The 20,481-nt window shown below is 37.5% G+C and overlaps 1 protein-coding gene across 1 annotated transcript; it reads right to left on the bottom strand.

The window, feature by feature from the left end:
• Positions 1-9,575: 9,575 nt before the first annotated feature.
• Positions 9,576-17,949, bottom strand: LOC139730654 (zinc transporter ZIP9-like). The gene is made up of 7 exons (XM_071641514.1): positions 17,732-17,949; positions 16,569-16,671; positions 15,709-15,942; positions 14,703-14,777; positions 13,579-13,664; positions 11,402-11,536; positions 9,576-10,181 (listed from the first exon to the last, which is right to left on the bottom strand). Exons 1-7 carry the CDS (start codon positions 17,891-17,893, stop codon positions 9,933-9,935), a joined length of 1,044 nt encoding a protein of 347 aa, XP_071497615.1. The 5' UTR covers positions 17,894-17,949; the 3' UTR covers positions 9,576-9,932.
• Between the last annotated feature and the right edge of the window lie 2,532 nt (positions 17,950-20,481).

Raw genomic sequence — 20,481 nt, forward strand, 5'->3', positions numbered from 1 at the left:
TATTTTGTAAGCAGCTGCTGATATTGATGTATTGGAGATGGGTGAAATGTCTATTTTTGTAATATTTCCCCATATTTATTCCTATTCATTGAATGTAGGGAGGTTGGAAGGGATGCAATCATAATCCTACATATCTTTGGACTGGTTTCTGGCCATGTCAGTACAATTTTAACCTATACACTATTACAGAGTCTGTGAGAGATGGTCAGCAGCCTTTATCTCACACTACCGACAAACTTCTTCAACAGTCAATAGTTTGCGGAAAGACTACAATGTAGCCTGAAATTTTGAGATGACACTCATCTATCAATATGATGGTATGACGTAAGTTTGTTCAACTGGAATGAATAAGGCCCTATTTTTTGACCGAATAGGTACATGACGGAGCCCTTTGTGCCTTTCATAGTTGTGCCTATGTCCTTTTTTTGTAGCAGTATTTCTACTTGTAATACTTGCTTTGGAATACAGTACCATTTATATAGATATCTAAAATGACGGTCTCCAAAGTGGGCCTCGTATCAGAAGGAATATCAGCTTTGAAGGGGATGTTAAACAGTGGTGGGAAAGGATTATGACTTGTGTTATGATGTAATGGAGCCTTGTGAACAAATGTGGACAAACACTTGGGCACTTATATGCACTGATTTTGTATTTTTGTGTGTCAGGCAGTTAGTGATTTTAAGATGTTAAGTGAGTTCACAAGTCAGCTTCTCTGGAGACCTATCAAACAATATTAAACTCAATCAAGGGATTCCAATTTTCACATTGAGAAATTTGTATCTATGCAAGACATTCCAATGTTCAGAAGATTCCAGTCAGATTTGTAAAGATTTGGTGAATTGCAGTTGTTAGTCGTGAAGTCAGCCAAAGAGATTCAATATCCTTCCATTAAAGTGAATTGTCCTACAGTAATCATGACACCTTTCAGCTGTATTAGTAGACATTAAAGTATTTTAAGATGTTGTTTTCTTTTTAGAGTTCCTGAGTAAAATCTTTTCATGAAATGGTAAGGAATTACATGTTGCGTCAAGTGAATGAGAACCTTCCGTCCAGCAGGTATTTTTTTTTCTTCATATCAGAGTATATTGTGACTATCTAGCTTTAGAAATTAATAATATAGTCTCTCCTACAGATTAAAGAAATATGGATGGCTCACGAAGCTGTATGCCACCACATCTTTAAATATGCAATGAAAACTGTGTATTATCATATATTTTTATACTTCAGTACATCCATACACTTGAGAAATGGCCTCATTGAATAGTGGTGGTCTCTATTTTTATTCTTATTGCAAGCTTTATAAGAGTAGCAGTAAGGTTTGCAGTCAACCATTCTTCAGCCTTAGCAATTTTTAGATTTGCATGCCGTCAATCCCTCGTTTGAGGCGAGTCCCCAACTGAGGTATACCCAAAGTGGGGTGCGTATATTTGTCGTTTGGGAGTTGGGAGTCGAAGTACTTGTTCATTGCAAATAAACTTTCTGCTCAGGCGTGACAAACCTGGAGGCCAAGCCAGGGTTTGATGACTCCAGCAGCTGTCGTATTACGTAAGAGCATGATAAGGATATCTGCCTGTGGCAGACCATTCAAGGTGAACTCAATTTTCTCTATCCTTTTTAAAGTTTTCAATTTTATATTCTATTGAGAAATTCTATGGTCATCCATTTTACATTTCAAACGAAAAAAATTGACCCGTAAATAACGAAAATACAGGAATAAGAAGGAGAGCATTGCCAGTTTGCCGGTGCTATTTGGCAGTGAGTTACAACGGGGAGGTGAGACCAGGGAGCTTCTTCCACCTCCCTGGTGAGACTACTCCCTGGTTACAATCAGCCTGCTGACTGGATCGTTGAGAAAGCAGCTGTCGTATTACGTAAGAGCATGATAAGGATATCTGCCTGTGGCAGACCATTCAAAGTGAACTCAATTTTCTCTATCCTTTCTAAAGTTTTCAATTTTATATTCTATTGAGAAATTCTATGGTCATCCATTTTACATTTCGAACGAAAAAAATCGACCCGTAAATAACGAAAATACAGGAATAAGAAGGAGAGCATTGCCAGTTTGCCGGTGCTGACAATGTGCTATTTGGCAGTGAGTTACAACGGGGAGGTGAGACTACCTCCCTGGTTACAATCAGTCTGCTGACTGGATCATTGAGAAAGAGAGAGAGAGAGGGAGAGAGAGAGAGATAGAGAGAGGGAGAGCGAGGGGGAGAGAGGGAGGGAGAGGGGGGAGAGATGGGGGAGGGAGAAGGGGAGAGCAAAATGGAATGACAATAGTTCCGGTCACTACAGTACAGGCATGCTCTGTCTGCATACGCTGAATGTCTACACTCACACACACACACGTACACACACACACGCACCATGGAGCTACATGGCCCATGCCAAAACCAAAACAATCTCCTCCTCTCGCGGTGCCCCCCCCCCCCTCCTGTGGCGCTGTGGCGATGACTGATGCTTAGATTAGGCCAGGGTCAAGAAACAGGTGTTTTATATCTTTGATTTTAAGTCATTGATTGCCAAGATATGCACTGGCATTATTTACTGGGGTGTAGCCTCTTCAAACGAGAGATTTGCGTCATGGAGTAGAAAGAATTTTACCTTTCAAGAATTGTGCTTTTGTAACTCACCACACGTCTTTTCATTCCAACTTGTCAGTGATAATTTATGTGCACTTTTGATAGGCACAATTTAGTATTAATATATATAAATTTGGTGTGATGATAGAATTCATCTTTATGATGATATATTTTCTATGATAATGTTTAAAGCTGACGACAAGTATATGAAGATACTTGACAAATGTAGATGGATATTGGTAATGAGTGTTTTGACCTTGTTATTACCACACAAAAGATTCATATCATGTAAACTAAGTATCTGTCTGTCATGAAGCTGTGGTTGAAGATAGAGATATCCATCTTTCACCAGCTGAAAGATATAAGGACAATCTAACATATAAATGTCAAGAAGAATTGTCTTAATCAGTGCTGTGGGGCAGTTTGGATGTCACATCTGGAATCATGTGATAACTATTATTATCACACAATTTCCTCTCTCTTCCGTCCTTCAAGTACATTTGTATATAAAATTCATCAATTTGTTTCATGTATGTATGTTTTCCAAAACCATTAATGAATTAGTATTTTTGAATGACTTCAGGTGATGTCTGCAGGGCTTTTCTCCCAATGACATTGATGTGAATAACTTTGCACTCAGAGTAAATGCAATAGTACATATTGTAACATATAATACTCTTCAAAGAAGATATTTGAATAGATATTCAGAATTGTACGTGGAAGATATTTGTTTTATTAGCAGACATTTGTATTGCTGATCAAAGGATTCAATGTTGATATTTGAATTTATTTGTAGTATTTCATAGAGAAGGGGAGTATGTGTATTCTGTCTATTCCTCAGATTTGGTAGAAGAGTGATATAGATATCAAAATGACTAGGAACTGAGACACAGGCATGAATGAATTACTCTATACGCTGTTATTTTTGCATACAGATATTTTCGCGATTGATGAGGTCTTAGACATTTTCGCAAGATGTTGTTTTCGCGAATCAACGTACGTTAATGCTCTATTAACAAAGCGCATGGAGACAATTTCTTGTGTTGTTAAATTGGCGATCCAACTGATTCGCGAAATTCGCGAAAATTAAACCCTCGCGAAAATAACAGCGTATACAGTATGCAGCACATGAAAGCAAGTATCGAGTATTTCTTTGGCCATTCCTTTAAAACTACCAGTATGTTGTTTTTTACTGCTTGTTTGATTTTTTGTTGATTCTGCCCTTTTCCATTGTTTGTTTTTGGTGTGTATGTGTTATTGTTAATGTTTTATTGTATATAATTATTCTTTCGTGTATGATTTTGTTCAACATGGGTATCATCTACGACATCTCTGAGAGGCGGACTGCAAAAATTGATGAAAAGTGCTATTGTGCACCTGTGATAAAAAGAGAGGGTAACATATATAATGACAAGTGAATGATACATGTATTGGTTACAAACCTGGAGAAGTCTTTCCAAAGCAGATTGTCATTACTATTCCAGAAGAAGTGCGAAGGCCTTTCTTGAGGTATTATCAGGGAGGTGGGAAGAGACTCTCTTCGCACCTCCCTGCGTGGTATTACCTGAGGTAGTGATTAGAGTACATTTTTGGATTGTACTTGCTACTTTGTGTCAATGTGGTATTTAGTGTGAACCCATAGTGACTACTGTGACATATACCGGAAAGGTTGTTGTCAGAACTTTTAGAATACCAAAATGTTGGTGTCACAGTCTTTTGTTATAGCTTGGGTTGGAACCAGGTGCGCGCATGGATAGCAGCAATAGTGTTCACAGATATTCAGGCCAAGTCAGGTCAATGAGAACAAGTTTCCACAGCTATGATAAGCTATAACATCACATTTTGGTACTCAATAGCAAGTGGCTTTTGCCATATTACTAGTGAAGACTGAGGGTAATTCTTTCTCACCCTTTATCATTGTATGTTTTGCTGTCTATCACATTCTCTCTCCTCTGTGCAGAAACTGCACATTTTTTTTTTTCCTCAGTCTTTTTTGGCTGTTGCTTCAACATTACGCTGTGCCATTATATGCCGGTATCGGAGATCATGCACCAATGTAATAACCTGTCGACAAACTGCCTGTTTTGATTAAAAAACATGGACCAGTTCGTATAATATCACTGGCAGCATTCAAATGTGTAATGTTTTAGTTTTGTGTGGCAAGCAACAACAGCATGTGTGTGTGGGTGTGTGTTCGTTCATGCAAAACATAGCTCTGTGTCATTTTACATATGTTACAACTACTGGTACACTTTATTCACTGAAACAAATGATGTATGCACTGCAATGTGCAATTCTACACTATATTATCGACTCAAAATGGAATGCAACTTCATTTTACAGAGACCAATGACCTTAGTCAAGTAAAACTGCCCATGGTCTACTTTAATATGCATTCTTTGTGCACATAATGTATATAGCAGGGCTCGACACTAACGGTGGCCCGGTGGCCCGGGGCCACCAAAAATGAAAGTCGGGCCACCAAAAGTTTTTGAAAAGTATGTCAATAAATTCGTAACTTTTTGCGTCGGAAATTAGCAGTTATTTTTGTTTAAAGGATGGATGAAAAGGACTGAATGAGTGCCTGAGAGTGAGTATTGCAAGTTTGTTGAAGTTTATTTATGAGTAGATATGTCCAACTTCTAATTCTTACTATCATAAAACTTAAATATTTGACTCATTAAAAAAAAGGACTTTTAACGTTTTTTATTGGTTTTTTTTTTCGGGACACCAAATTTTTCTCTCGGGCCACCAAAAATTTGAAATTTAGGATTTTGGTGGCCCCATCGGGCCACCAAACAAAAAAGTTAGTGTCGAGCCATGTATATAGCAACTTTGTGCATAGTCACTATTTCATTGGTAATAGTCACTACCTCATTTCTGTGGTTTGGTGCTGTACTTTTGGTAATGTTTCCAAAATTTTAAACTCAACTTACAGACTCTGTTTGTGACAGTAACATAACCCATATTTTTCAATAGATACCAAAACCCATAACAATAAAAAATCTCCCCCCCTTCCCTCGAATAGCTTGCATTTCTGCATTATCGAACAAGGATATGTTATGTGTGTGTGTGTGTTTTCCTGTGTTTCTTGTGAGAGGTTGGGTTTTCCTCTTGTGAATGGATATTTCAGGCAAACATACACATTGATTTACACAAGCATATCACACACTGCATGCAATGCAGAACTGAACCTCATTCTCAATGGTCCGTCATTCTCCAGGTAATGTCTTGTTTCTATTGAAATAAGAAGGCTATCAATACTTAAAGGACAAGTTCACCTTCATATACATGTGGATTGAGTGAAGGCAACAATATTAGAACACATCAGTGAAAGTTTGGGGAAAATCTGACAATCCGTTCAAAAGTTATGAATTTTTAAAGTATCTGTGCAATCACTGCTGGAGGAGAAGACTACTACAGCGTATGATGTCACCTGCGTACAACAATATAAGGAAAATAAAAGGAGAATTTCACAAACCTTGACTTTTTGAATAAAGTGCACATTTCTTCAACATGTTACTGACTTATGTTAGGGGTAATATTATTTCCCCTGACTTCAAAAAGAGAGAAGTCGAGTGTTCTTTTTTTATGTGAGAAAAGTGAGAATATCTAGAATTTTCTTTATACAATGTACTTTCTTTATATAGTTGTACTCATATGACATCACAAGCTATAGTAGTCTTTTCATCCAGCTGTAACTGAGCAGAAACTTAAAAAATTCATAACTTTTGAACGGATTGTCCGATTTTCCTCAAACTCTCATTGATGTGTTCTACTAATATTGCTGCATTCACTCAACCCACATGTCTACGAAGGTGAACTTGTCCTTTAAAAGGTCTTGTTTACCTTTGGGAGCAGTGATTTTAAAAATGTTCAAGATATCACTTTTGATGCATATGTGTAGGTCAGTTGTATCACAAAACCTACTACCATACAAAATTTCTGTATTAAAGCCTAAAATATAAGGAGATATCACAATTTTTCTCATTAAACCGTAACTGTAGACGGTTTAGTCTGGAAACATTTTTATTATAACTATTGTTCACATTTTGTATATTTAACAATACTTAACATCGATAATACTGGTTCAAATTTTTACATTGGTCATTTCTATCCCTAACTCACATTTATAAGTATCTAGAAGCATCAATGCCGGGTTTTTGTTTCATCTGCAAATGGTAAATTATGCCTTTAAGAATGTTGTCTTGCATAAAGAATTTCATGAGAAACATAAGAAAATAAAATGGGGACATTTCTTTGATTTATGCAATTCATCAACCCACAAGTTAACTTACGATTTACTGTACATGTTCATCCCAGTGTGGAACTTCATACAACTACATTCAGATACAAACAGAAGTATGTTTGTTTTTTTAAATAACAGATTTCTCAAACTGCCCTAAAAAGCAAACAAAAAATTTTTTTCATGCTCTCTTATCTTTTTTTTTCATACAAAGTGTTTAAAAGTTGATGTAAATTAACTCGCAGTAATGGAATATATGTGTATGTTTTGTGTCATACTGTTACAAATGTCCTTTGGTTATTGAGCAACACATATATGGGACTATGGGGCAGGCAAGGTAATGTAAAATAGACCGACGTGCACTCTTTGCCTTTAATATTTAAACTTTGCGCCATTGCAATTTGTATGACGAGAACCATATGGACTTACTGTACATGAGAGGAATACAGAGTCGGGACTGAAAATACGTTGTACATACATCATGGCACTTACAAGAATAGATGAATGAATACTGTGCATACAGCAGTACCTCTTCATACCACTCTGATCTGAACTTTTCTAATCAAACGAGTTCAACTGCAAGCACCATCTTAAAGGGATGGTATAGTCTTGGTTGAGATGGAGGAGTAAGATTTTAACTTTTTATCAGATAACTAAAAACCACTTGTGAAATATTAAAAAGCATACAATTTTAAGGGGAATTCGACGTTTATTTGGTGAAAATGAATTTTGAGATGGCCGAGACATCCAAAAACAAAGCAAAATAAAGTGATCCCAGTAAAAATTGGGTTCCACCTTTTATCATTGATCTCTTCATTTCTGGATATCTCAGCCATCACAAAACCAATTTTCATCAAATAACCTTTGATATCATTTTAGAATTATATGCTCCTTGATATTTCATATAAGTGGTTCCTAACTATCTTGCAGAAAGTTAAAACCTGAATCCCCATCTCAACCAAAACTATACCATTCCTTTAATCAACCTGTCATCAGCATTTAGAGACAAATAACGGCAGGTATACAACATTGCTGGTCTGAGATCATGCTGTTTTTAATAATGGATGGACAGACAGCGATGTCACCTCATACAAGATACAAAAACTTTGACTGAGCCTGCTCCCACTTCTTTGGTGGTCCCAACAAACAAAATGCCACTGGAATCTAAGCATGATATACACTAGTAGCCCTCTCTACACTGACAAACTTGCTTGTATATAATCAAACTCTGAGCATACAATCAATATATCATGTCTGTTACTTCCTTTCTCCCCATCCCACCACAACATCAGCTTTCCAAACGCCACACAAAGCTGTGCTGAACACTCATATTCTATAAAATGTACAAATACAAATAATGGAAACCTTGTGTAAGTTGACATACATAGACTTACATGTTGTTGACTTACACATTTACACAGAGTTGACAAAATCTCCAGTCACCTTTAGTTGTTCATGAGCACATGTACCACTGTATCATGATGATATGCCACGACTGCTGATGTTGTGAACTCTTACACAATCTTTTGAACTTCTTCCCCTATGGACAAAGTGAAAGACAAGTTCAGCCAGAAGTCTTATAAGTAGTAAATTAATGTATCAATACGAGCCTACATATATTGTCAGCTACTTTGACACCTTTTCCTATAACATCCCAATCTGAACATCCAATCAAATCACTTCAATTGGGAACTTTCTCCTAATCAAGAGAGCTGTTCCTTACAAACCAATGTTATCACTGTGGCTGGTACTGATAGAGATGACGAATAGGATGAAATTCAGGGAAATTTTCCCCTACATTTCAGTTTGAAAGCAGGCTTTGGAGCAGTTAGTAACAGCTAGACTATCCAACGCAAGTCAAGGAACATGAGACATAAGTAAACACACACACAAACACACACACACACACACACACACACAAATATGCACTTGACACGATCACACACATACTGACAGGATGAGTGTAACTGCATTCAACTCGTTGATTTGTAGGCTTTGAATGAAATTGACACCTGGCAAATTACACAAGCCTAGCACTACAGCAATATTCTTTCTGGGAAAAAAAAAAGACAGACCCATACAAAGGAAGGACCTTTCACAAGAACTGTTACATATTGACTTAATAAGAATAATTTTCTGTGCATAAATGAGTACAAATCCATTCACAAAAACTACATACATAACCTTATTATCCCCACGAACCGGTTCATAAGATATTGCTTGGTACAAACTAGCTTCATTAGGCTTGCCTGGAATGAATTTCTTTGACAGTAAGAAATATCAGCTTACTCGACTCAGATAATTGAGCATTCATTTGGGAGAACCCCTCTATTGCAAGGCATTATGTAACAGAAATCTAATTTAGCACTTCATTCATTTTAAAGTGCAAAACTCATTGGTGCAAACATAACAGCCTTCAAGGCATACTTGACATGATTCAGGAAAAGTGTACAATTTATGAGTAAATAGCCTCCACTACACTTCTCTAGAAAGCAAAATAAACTGAACAGTTTTACAACTTCACACTGCTAAACCTCAGAACTGGAAAAGAACTGTCATGATGTTGAATGACAATTCCAGATTGATTTGCATTTATTGTGAAGGACAAGTCCATTAATATGGCCTCTGGTAGGAAAACTTGGTATCTGACTTGTCAAAAAGCAAATACCCCCCCCCCCCCATAAAAAACCCACCAAAAACACCCTTCTGACTGGTTTTATGAAGCATCTTTTAGGGATATCCTCCTGACTCTGATTATGCTCAGCCTGTCTGACCAGAACTTATATTGACAGGAATATGGTAACAGCCATGAAAAAGCTGTTCAGCACCCATTAAATTTTGTTTTTCTTCCTCACGCCAGTCTTCATGGATGGAGTCACCAGAACAAGTGATGAAGTGGGCTGCACAAATATCATAATGGCATCCATCATTTATCATAGCCCTTGATTTCTGTTGCTGTGCCTCGATGCAATCTCTTAATTGGAGACCTTGTCCGAAGAAGGACTCGTACAATGTCTCTTGTCCTCTGGTACAGGGTTTCCAGCAGTAGGACTCTCCTTTGGTACAGAGGAAGATAAATACTGCGGGGATACAGCTGCACCTGTCTAATGGTGGTGTCCCATGGCGAGAAAGAGGGGTGCCAGGCAGCCGCACACCAGCGCCCCGAGCTCAGTCCACGTAAAGCCCTGTCTGACCTCCGTCCCACCCTCTGGGTCGGCCGGTGAAGGTGGCTGTTTCTGGCTGGAGGCTATCTCGGGAAGAACGTGCACTGTGGCCACATAAAGGAAGGTGCCCGCCGAAAAGAGCATAGACAATCCTGTGGCATTGACAGACAGCAGAGCCTGTTTGCTTGCCTGAAAACAAAATAAGGGAATTCTAGACAGTACTTTCTTGAAAGCTGAACTTATTCTGGTATTTCATTTTCTTGCTTCTTCACTTACAAACAATTTTCACTGCAGCAATAGTGTTCTGTCTCTAATGACTTCATTTTATTAGCCTTTCTAAATCCATTCCTGTTATTGGATTGAAAATGTATCATGATTTTACAACATAACTCTAGGCATATTTTGCTGCTGCAGTAGGTTTAGATTTAGGTGATTTGTGGAAATCTATAACAAGTAACGACAACATCAGTACTCAGTAAAGTGTGTTTGTCAAAAAGTATAGACTTTCAATGACAATTACTGATAAGTGGCAACAGCGTAACCCATCCAGTTTGGGGGGGGGGGGGGATTTTGTTGCAGAAATTATCATCTTGACATCATTAAATTTGCAACTCTAAATTTCACCACAACTCTTACACTAGAGAAAGATAGAACTGGTTAAAATCCATTCATCTGCACAAAATCGAAAAGAAATTTACAAAAAATTAATTGGAGAAGACAGAATTTAAATCTTCAAAATGAGGTGCCAATCTTAGAATAGATTATTAATTTTGCTGCCTTCAAGACGCTTTTGAAAATTCTGCAACAAAAACAAATAATTTATTTATGAGCAAAAAAGAACTAAAATGTTGGATAGTTTGCTGTGTTTTGTTGTTGTTGTTGTTTTATACTTAATTCTACCTTACAATACATTAAAGGTCCTGTTTACCTTTGGGAGCAGTGATTTACAAAATGTTCAGGATATCACACTTGACGCATACATTTGTATACATGTGTAGGTCTGTTATATCACAAAACATTCTACCCTATAAAAATTTTGCAATGAAGCTTAAATTATAAGGAGATATCAGTATTTTTCTCAATAAACCATAAATGTTGACGGTTTAGTCTGGAAACATCTTTATTATAACTATTGTTCATATTTTGTGTATTTAAATATACTTAACATCAATTACACGGATTCAAATTTTTACATTGGTTGTTTCTATCCCCAACTCACATTTTAGAACTGTTTTAAAGCATTAATGCTCTGTTTTTGTTTCATCTGCAAATGGTAAATTATGCCTTTAACAATGAGTAAATGTTATCATATAGAATTACAGCACCACACCACAAGTGTCCAAAAAAGAAGAAAAAAAAAACTTTAGTGGTTTCTGGGAATTAATGGGTTAAAAAGGAAGAGCACTCACATGACTAAGACTGTAGTAAGTAAATAACGCCATTACTGGAGCCGCAAATGAAAATACAAGAAGATGCTTTCGTATCCTGTTCCTCTCGTAGTTTTCATGCATGAGAAATGTCACCAGACCAAATGCTGCTGGGGCCTGGAAAGTGGGGAAAATAAAGAAATGTTCAAAGATGAAGTACATGCATTGTAATATGATCCAGAATAACTTCTACGTATGTTTCAATAATCCTGTTTCTTTTTCTGGACTCGAACCCGACATGCATACGATGAAATCCGTCTGCTAGCATTCTATTGGCTTCTTGCAATGGTACCCACAGACTCTCTTCACATCAATCTCTTACAGAATGGATCTGGTATTATGCATTTGGGCTTGGTTGTAAGTTTTTCTTTTTTCTTTTTTTCCTAGCAATCTGATCATACATGTTATATACTTGTGATTAATCATGTTACAACAAGGAAAAGTAGAAATTACGCGGTGCGTAACATATGTCCCCGCCGGAAGTAGCATTTTGTAACAAAATGTGCAATATAGGTAAAAAATCAAGGTCAAAGGTCAAAGAAGTCAAAGGTCAAAATTCTGTGTAGAAGTTTTGAAGCCCTCACCTAGTGCCATCACATAAAGCAAATGGAATCGAAATTGGGTTAGAAATGGCGAAGGAGTAGCATTTTGTAGCCAATGTACAATATAGGTCAAAAATCAAGGTCAAAGGTCAAAGAAGACAAAGGTCAAAATTCTGTGTTGAAGTTTTGAAGCCCTCACCTAGTGCTATCACATAAAGCAAACGGAATCGAAATCAGGTTAGAAATGGCGAAGGAGTAGCATTCTGTAGCAAAATGCACAATATAGGTCAAAAATCAAGGTCAAAGGTCAAAGAAGTCAAAGGTCAAAATTCTGTGTAGAAGTTTTGAAGCCCTCAACTAGTGCCATCATATAAAGCAAACGGAATCGAAATAGGGTTAAAAATGGCGAAGGAGTAGCATTTCGTAGCAAAATGTACAATATAGGTCAAAAATCAAGGTCAAAGGTCAAAGAAGTCAAAGGTCAAAATTCTGTGTAGAAGTTTTGAAGCCCTCACCTAGTGCCATCACATAAAGCAAACGGAATCGAAATCGGGTTAGAAATGGCGAAGGAGTAGCATTTTGTAGCAAAATGTACAATATAGGTCAAAAAATCAAGGTCAAAGGTCAAAGAAGTCAAAGGTCAAAATTCTGTGTAGAAGTTTTGAAGCCCTCACCTAGTGCCATCACATAAAGCAAACGGAATCGAAATCGGGTTAGAAATGGCGAAGGAGTAGCATTTTGTAGCAAAATGTACAATACAGGTCAAAAATCAAGGTCAAAGGTCAAAGAAGTCAAAGGTCAAAATTCTGTGTAGAAGTTTTGAAGCCCTCACCTAGTGCCATCACATAAAGCAAACGGAATCGAAATCGGGTTAGAAATGGCGAAGGAGTAGCATTTTGTAGCAAAATGTACAATATAGGTCAAAGGTCAAGGTCAAAGGTCACGACTGAAATTCTGTGTAGAAGTTTCAAAGCTCCCATGTAGTGCTATCATATAAAGCAAACAGAATCAAAATTGGCTCATAAATGACAGAGAAGTAGCAAATTGAAGATTTTGATCACACACGGACGCACACACGGACACACGGACGGACGGACGGACGGACGGACACACGGACGGACACACGGACACACACACGTACGGAGCCCGTTTCATAGTCCCCTGCTCGAACTCGTTCGGCGGGGACAATTAGGCATAACACTGCCACCTGTGAACCTATAAGAGCAGATATCTGTCATGATAACATTAAAATATTGCCATGTTTGTGTTGTGTGCATGTGTTTCTCTCTCTCTCTTTATTACATGTATATAAATTCATTAATCTATGTCAGTACACATATGCAAACATGGGATGGCTGGATGGACATACCACACACCCATATCCACCCTCTGGGGCAGACGTATTACAAAAACAAAATAAAATAAAATAAGACAATATATAAAATGCAAATTATGGTCAGTCATGTGGATTAGAAATATGGAAACCTCTATATCTAAAATTTACTGATGCAATCTGTGGCCAATTTCAAAAATGATTCTACAAACTTCTTTGCCATTTCCCTTTCTTGCCTCTTAGTTTAATATGGCATTCTCGAGTATAGAGGGTGCAGATCTCACCTTGTGCAACATTATGGCAACAAATACAATCATCTGCACATCTGCCCGAGATCCTATAGCAGCTGCTCCCATAGCTACACCGTCGGCTGCAAATTAAGATGGAGAATATGATTGTCAGCAAGAAGGCTGAGAATATTCTGCACGGTCCAAGAAGTACAAGTGTTTACCCTCCACTTCACAGAATTTGAAAGGTGAAACGTGGCACTGTAAAGTTTAAGTACGGGGTACAAACATACATGCTGTATGCAAAGGGAGGAAGTCCTAGTTTGGACTTGCGCTGAAGAATTTGTCCATCTTTTAATAGCTATCATTTGTACAGTTAAAAGCATAACAGATCCTTTAAAGCATTCATCTACACCACATAAAATTCTTTTACAATGTAGAATTCAAGTGAACTATGAATAGACATTCTCAATAATGTCTAATTTCATATCAACAAGACTAGATTTCTGAGAAAGTCATTGACCAACTTTAAGAAAGCATATACAGTCTGTATCCTATTCAAAGGGAAATTACTATGAGGCAGTGTAGCAATGAAATATTGCAGTTTTTTCCTCAACCTTCACTAATTGCTTATTAAGGAGTTACCAAAATAAATGTGGAAGATGGTTTTGTGACAGCAGAGATATAGAGTATACCACTAATTGCAAAGGAATTGCAATGGGAAAAAAACAAAACATATCAAACCTTCTGACATCACACACTGATTGTACACTCACACAGCATATCTATAATTCACTCTACAATTCAACATGATTCACATTTGTTTTTTATCAACATTAAACATTCCTTTTCACTGCCAATTCAGTAAAGGCACGATGTGTCATTTGGAAGTAAACTATAAATAATGCCTCCGGCACCACTTTGTGGCGGAGGCATAAAAATACCCTCAGTAGGGAGATGAAAATACATTTTGCTTTAAAGTTTTGCAAAGTTTCTTGCATAAATCGGTTCTTCACAATACAACTCCTGGGAATTGTTTGTGGTTCTTATGGCCATATCTATTAGAATTTGTTATTTCCAAATACCGTGTATGTGACTAAAGTCAAATGAATTGATGCCATTATGGTAGTAATATCTAGTATGTAATATTATGCTGATGTAATAATATAGATTCTTCTCACCTGCTGCATGGACAACCAAACCAAGTGTAGCAGTGATACGATTTCTTCCTGTTCTGTGTGAAACATCAAGTTCCCCTGTGCACAAAGCAGTGAGAAATTGAACATGCTGCTATGTATCATCAAACACTTTAAAATCACCACATAAAATGTAGAATCTTTCCTGTTTCAATGATTGAAATAAGAATAAAATGACAATAAAATGGCGAAAAATCATCGAAAAAAAACCTTGTCTCTTGTAGGCCCTAAAATTCAGTATATCTACATGATAGGCCTTGAAGAACTCTAGCATTAATGACAGCATTGTATTTTTTTTTTTGGGGGGGGGGGAGGGGACAAAGTGAAAGTTTCATCAACAGCAGACAACAGTAAGAAAGTAAATGGAGTCTTCTGATCAACACTTTCATGGCACAGTGATCATGGTCACAATCACAGATGTATGCAAATTGGATATAAATAATACCAAGTCCTGATGCTATTACCAAAGTCTCCCACTGTCTGGCACATAATATTATACCTTTATTCAATTGTCTTTTATTGAATTTATTCAAAAGGAGAAAATTATACAATTTGTTAATTATAGTACAGTTGTAACAACCAAGCAATAATGACTTTTAAAAAGCAGTGTTATAATTGCTAAACTAATGACCAACAAATGAATTTATATCTTTAGGTTCAAGTCATGTGATATAATGACATCACTTCATTTAATATGGATAAATGCATTTAACAACATGTTACTTTGTCAAATTCTACTTTCTCATTTTGTGTCCAACTTTCATCAAACTTTTTTTTTGTTCTATTTGACCTTATCTGCTTTACTAAATGTGACTACAGAGTGGAGTTTCCCTTTAAGGACAACATAGTAGGAAGCCAGACAGGTATTATACAACATGTAGACAGGTATTATACAACATGTAGACCAGTAGGAAGGTACAGTATATCATATGACCCTTGTCATGCAGTAAAATTTCACTTGAGATCATGAACTCAATCCATGAGTTTTTACCGGTAATCTGTGTGTGGGAGTGACCATGGGCTCCGCCGATCTGATCGACCAGGAGCATGAAGACAAATCCAAAGACGAGTGCCACGCCGATGAGGGAGTGGAGCTCCTCCGCAGGGGAGTGGCTGTGGTCATGCTCAGGATGCTCTGCAGCCTCATTCTGGTTCACCTCAGGTTTCGCTGGGTTGTTCTCTGGTCCTATCACAGCCCGGGGGTCTATTTCATGACAGTGTGGGCCTGGAAATGCAGACATGTAAATAAGACTTGAATATCTAAGATTAACCTTTGCATGAAGATAGAAAAATAAATTCTTGCAGTTACGGACAAAAATCATCTCCTTACCTCAGTGACATTTCAGTAACTATGCATGAAGTGTCAGCCAAAAGACAAAAAAAAAAAGCTCATCTCATTAGTGCTAAATACAAAAATTACAGATGATCATGAAACTGCTAACAAAACCTCCTGAAGTCACATTCATCAACATTTGTTCAATTTTCTTACAGTACAATTTCACTGTAATAAAATCAGTCTGTGAGTTACCAGTAATGTACCTATGGGAGAAGCCCCCTCCCTCCCACCCCCCCCCCCCCAACACATACACTTTGGGCTCTTTACAAATAATAAAAAAACATTAAAAGGGGAAACTCAAACACCAGCACTACCCATGAGCCCCTCCCACACTAAAAACCATTCCATAGTCTCTGATGTACTTGTATAAGTTGTAATAATCCAAGTTTGAAAACTCCATAAATTTGGGATAACCCTTTTACAGCACCCGACTAGTCTTACACTATATCAAAATACACCTTGTATTTTTAAAGTGCATTTTCTATTTTTAGGATGGAGGGACGGCGACAGAATACCTGCTTCTTCAAACAGTGAGTGAATTCCTTCAGGGATGATGACAGCTAGTGAAGTGCCTACCAGTAGGCCTGCACCGAGGACAGTAATAAGCCGCGTCTTGCTCTGTGGGATGATGAATCGTTTTCAACAACAGAGATATCAAAATTGTTTTTACAGAGAGTGCAGTAATAGATATGTTTACTACCAACCACTCTCAGTCTGTAGATCACACGTTCAATCAGTATTAATGGTATTTCAATCACCAAGTTCAAAAAAAAAAACACACACACACACAAAAAAAACACCCTTGAATTTGAACCTGTCAACTACAGGTACTTCTAAGCAGCAATACTATAGACCTCCAGCATGTTCATTGAAGTGGTAAGATGAAGTTAGACAAAATGTCCACATCCTCACAATTCTTTTCTTTCTTGGTCTTACCTTAGCCTCTGGGGAGGCATTTTATATAAATGAAAAGAATTTGTTTTACTGAGAGTGTAATTATATATATGTTTCTTTCACTGTTATTATACTCTCCGCACGGTAAGGAAGTTTGCTCTCTTGAGCTGAAATAATAAACAGCAAGTGAAAATCAAGGAAATAGATATCTAGTCTTGAATACATGAATTTGTGTATCTGACCAAAAAAAAAATTAACAAATATTTATATATCCTTTCCACAGTGTACACTCTTTCATCAAATTGTGACCATTGTACCAATCGACATTGTTGATTATCAAGGCTGAAATCAAAACTTCAATATTATTTATAAAATAGTCAGTGTGGCTCAAATTCCCATGTTGAGTGATTTGATAGGATAACGTTACAATTTTTACTCAGTTTAGTCATGTGGAAGCACTGGCACTGGCATGTCCACTTGCATACGGTACTATCACCTACTATTATAGTTCTGTCTTTCTTGCTACTTGTCCTTACTTTAGGTTCACGCGTACATAGGGGGAGTTAAATTAAAGGCACAGACTAGTCAAAATTGATTGATAAGTCATTATTAAGTGACATTCTACTGTGTAGCATGACTGGCTAGATTTTCTAGCATTCTACAGCTGGACTGCAGCTTACCTTACATCACCATATCACACCTGACTTAATTTACTTAACGTTAGGCCCTAAATTAAACCCTAGTTTAGAATAGACAAAGTGTAAATTTCTGGCTCTTTATTCACCTCTGACATGGAAATCGCTAACGGCACTGAACCGGCAATAAAACATCCAACAAGCATCGCGAATGAGAGCACGAAAATACCCCATGTTTCTGTTCCTTCTTCTTCCATCGTTGCGCTAATGCTAACGGCGTTACGACTTGGAAACTCTGATTGAGCAGTCATACATCACCATGCACCAGGCACAGGAAAGTTGCTAGATTTGGAATTGGAGACTTGTCTCTCGCTAGCGCTGCATACAACATCAGCCATCCAAACTGGTGGAATACGTGTGTGCTCGGAAATCCTACGTGACGTGACGGTGACGAGTTGATCAACTCAGAGAAATTCACCACGTCGCTTGCTGTGACTGATGGCTCTTGTAACAAGTGAGAGACGAAACATATGTTCACATGGAAAGACGATAACCACTGATAACACCTAATTTATCTCTTCTTGGCCAGCAGAAGATATGCACCTGTAGCTTCTATCTTGCCCGGACTGATGATCCGACTTGCACGCGCACAAGGGTCAGGTGCGAAATACGTACAAAATATGTGTACGGAATACACACAATGCACACGGTGATTGTGTTTGCGTGGCCTCTTGCCTGGCCATGTATGAGAAGCGAAGAGGACATTATTTGGCGATGTCTCTATTATAAGACTTAGCTTTCCCATTTGATTTCTTTTGTCTCGTAGGTTAATTTCATTCCTAAATCCTCGGACAAATATTGCTTTGCTCTCTTTTTCGCATTGCTGTATGACTTTAAAAAATAAACATAGTAGCCTGCATTTTCCTTTTGTTTTGTTTTCTTTCTTTTAAATTCGCGTAACTGCAAAACCCCCGGTGGCATGTGTCAGGGGTGTACTTTGCAATTCTCTCTCTGCTCCCTTCATCAATCTCATAACTTCTTTCACTAAACAACTGAATTATTGTTTTAAAGAAAACCACTGACAATAATTTCAAACCAATCTCTATTTCCTAGATAAGTTGATGGCTATCCAAAAGTTCCTATCCAACAAAAGCTGAGGTCCATGCTACAGTATAAGGCTATGCACCAGTGCACCCATCTAGTCCTAATTGACACGTGATGGATATTATTAGACGGATGATAAGGACACGCAAAGACATATGTTTACTATTTCAATTCCATCGATGTGTGGGTCTTTGCAAATGATACCGATCATGATGTCTTGTTCTACTTTTATCTTCCATTTCGTGTCAAAGAGTGGATCTAATCGATACAGTGTATTGAAAATAACTGTCTTAGCGGTCTGCAGCAATAAGACTACCAGTACTGCGTATTCAGATTGAAGCCAAACCAGAAATTGCTATGGCACGCCAAATGTGCACTCACACGAAACAGAGCAAAACACAAAAATACTTCAATGAACATAGTGAAAGAGAAAGCTAACTTTAACTTCAAGGTTATAAATCTGAATAACATACAGAGTAATGCTAAGCAGGCCAAAGCACAATGTTTTGATCAAAATCAAACTAAAAGATCAGTAGAATCATAAAATTCATAATTTTACATGTACTCATGACTTGAGCATGGATACTGGGTACAATCACTGGAACTGGGCTGATGAAACTGGCTCTCTCTCTGGCTACAAACTTATGTACCCATGTGAGAAAAGTCACCCATAAGGCCGTATGGAAATATCATATCTTTTGATAAAAAAACAAACAAACACTGAAGAGTAAGTTGCAGCTCAGTGAAAATTTTACATGACCCATGTCTCTGCCATCACATGGCTAGGGCTATACCCAGCACTCATATTTGATGTCACTAATTTCATGCTTTCGTGTTCATCTTCTTCCCAGAACAGTATGATCCTGCATACCAATCCCGGACCTATCCAGACTGAGCAAGCCAGTATCTTCTTTCCATTTCAAGAAAAACTGTGTCATTGGTAAATTCTGTCACAGAAGGAATCGAGTAGTAATCAAGAAATGTCAGTCACTTGACCTTCAGTGACAGTTGTGAATTACCCTATAGCAGCCTGTGTATATTTTAACTTTCTTGATTTATCCCCAGACTTAAAGGACAAGTTCACCTTCATACATGTGGAATGAGTGAATGCAGCAATATTATTAGAACACATCAGTGAAAGTTTGGGAAAAATCAGGCAATCCGTTCACAAGTTATGAATTTTTAAAATGTCTGTGCAGTCACTGCTGGATGAGAAGACAACTACAGTTTATGATGTCACTTGCGTACAACTACATAAGGAAAATATAAAGAGAATTTCACAAATGTTTATTTTTCGAAAAACAGTGCACATTTCCTCAACTTGTCGCTGATGTATGTTAAGGGTAATATTATTCCCTTTGCCTTCTGAAAGAGGCAAGTCAAGCATTCTTTTATTATGCGAGAAAAGTGAAAATATGTTGAATTTTCTTTGTTTTCTTTATATCATTGTACACATGTGACATCACAAGCTGTAGTACTGTAAAAGTGGATATTTTCTCACGACTAATTTTTTTGCGCTCGGCGGGGTAAGAAGAGTTTCGCATGTTTTTAATTCCATGGAATCAAGACATCAACTACTGGAACATATGGCAAGCAAAAATATTCGCGTGCTTTTCGCGCTAGTTTCGGGTTGCGCAAAATGCGCAAAAATTTCAACACCGCAAAAATTTCCACTTTTACAGTAGTCTTCTCATCCAGCAGTGACTGAGCAGAAACTTCAAAAATTCATAACTTTTGAATGGGTTGTCCAATTTTCCTCAAACCCTCACTGATGTGTTCTACTAATATTACTGCA

The sequence above is a fragment of the Diadema antillarum genome, unplaced genomic scaffold, assembly GCF_040938485.1.
Source record: "Diadema antillarum isolate AM-2024a unplaced genomic scaffold, OU_Dant_1.0 seq00000326_RagTag, whole genome shotgun sequence".
NCBI classification, from domain to species: domain Eukaryota; kingdom Metazoa; phylum Echinodermata; class Echinoidea; order Diadematoida; family Diadematidae; genus Diadema; species Diadema antillarum.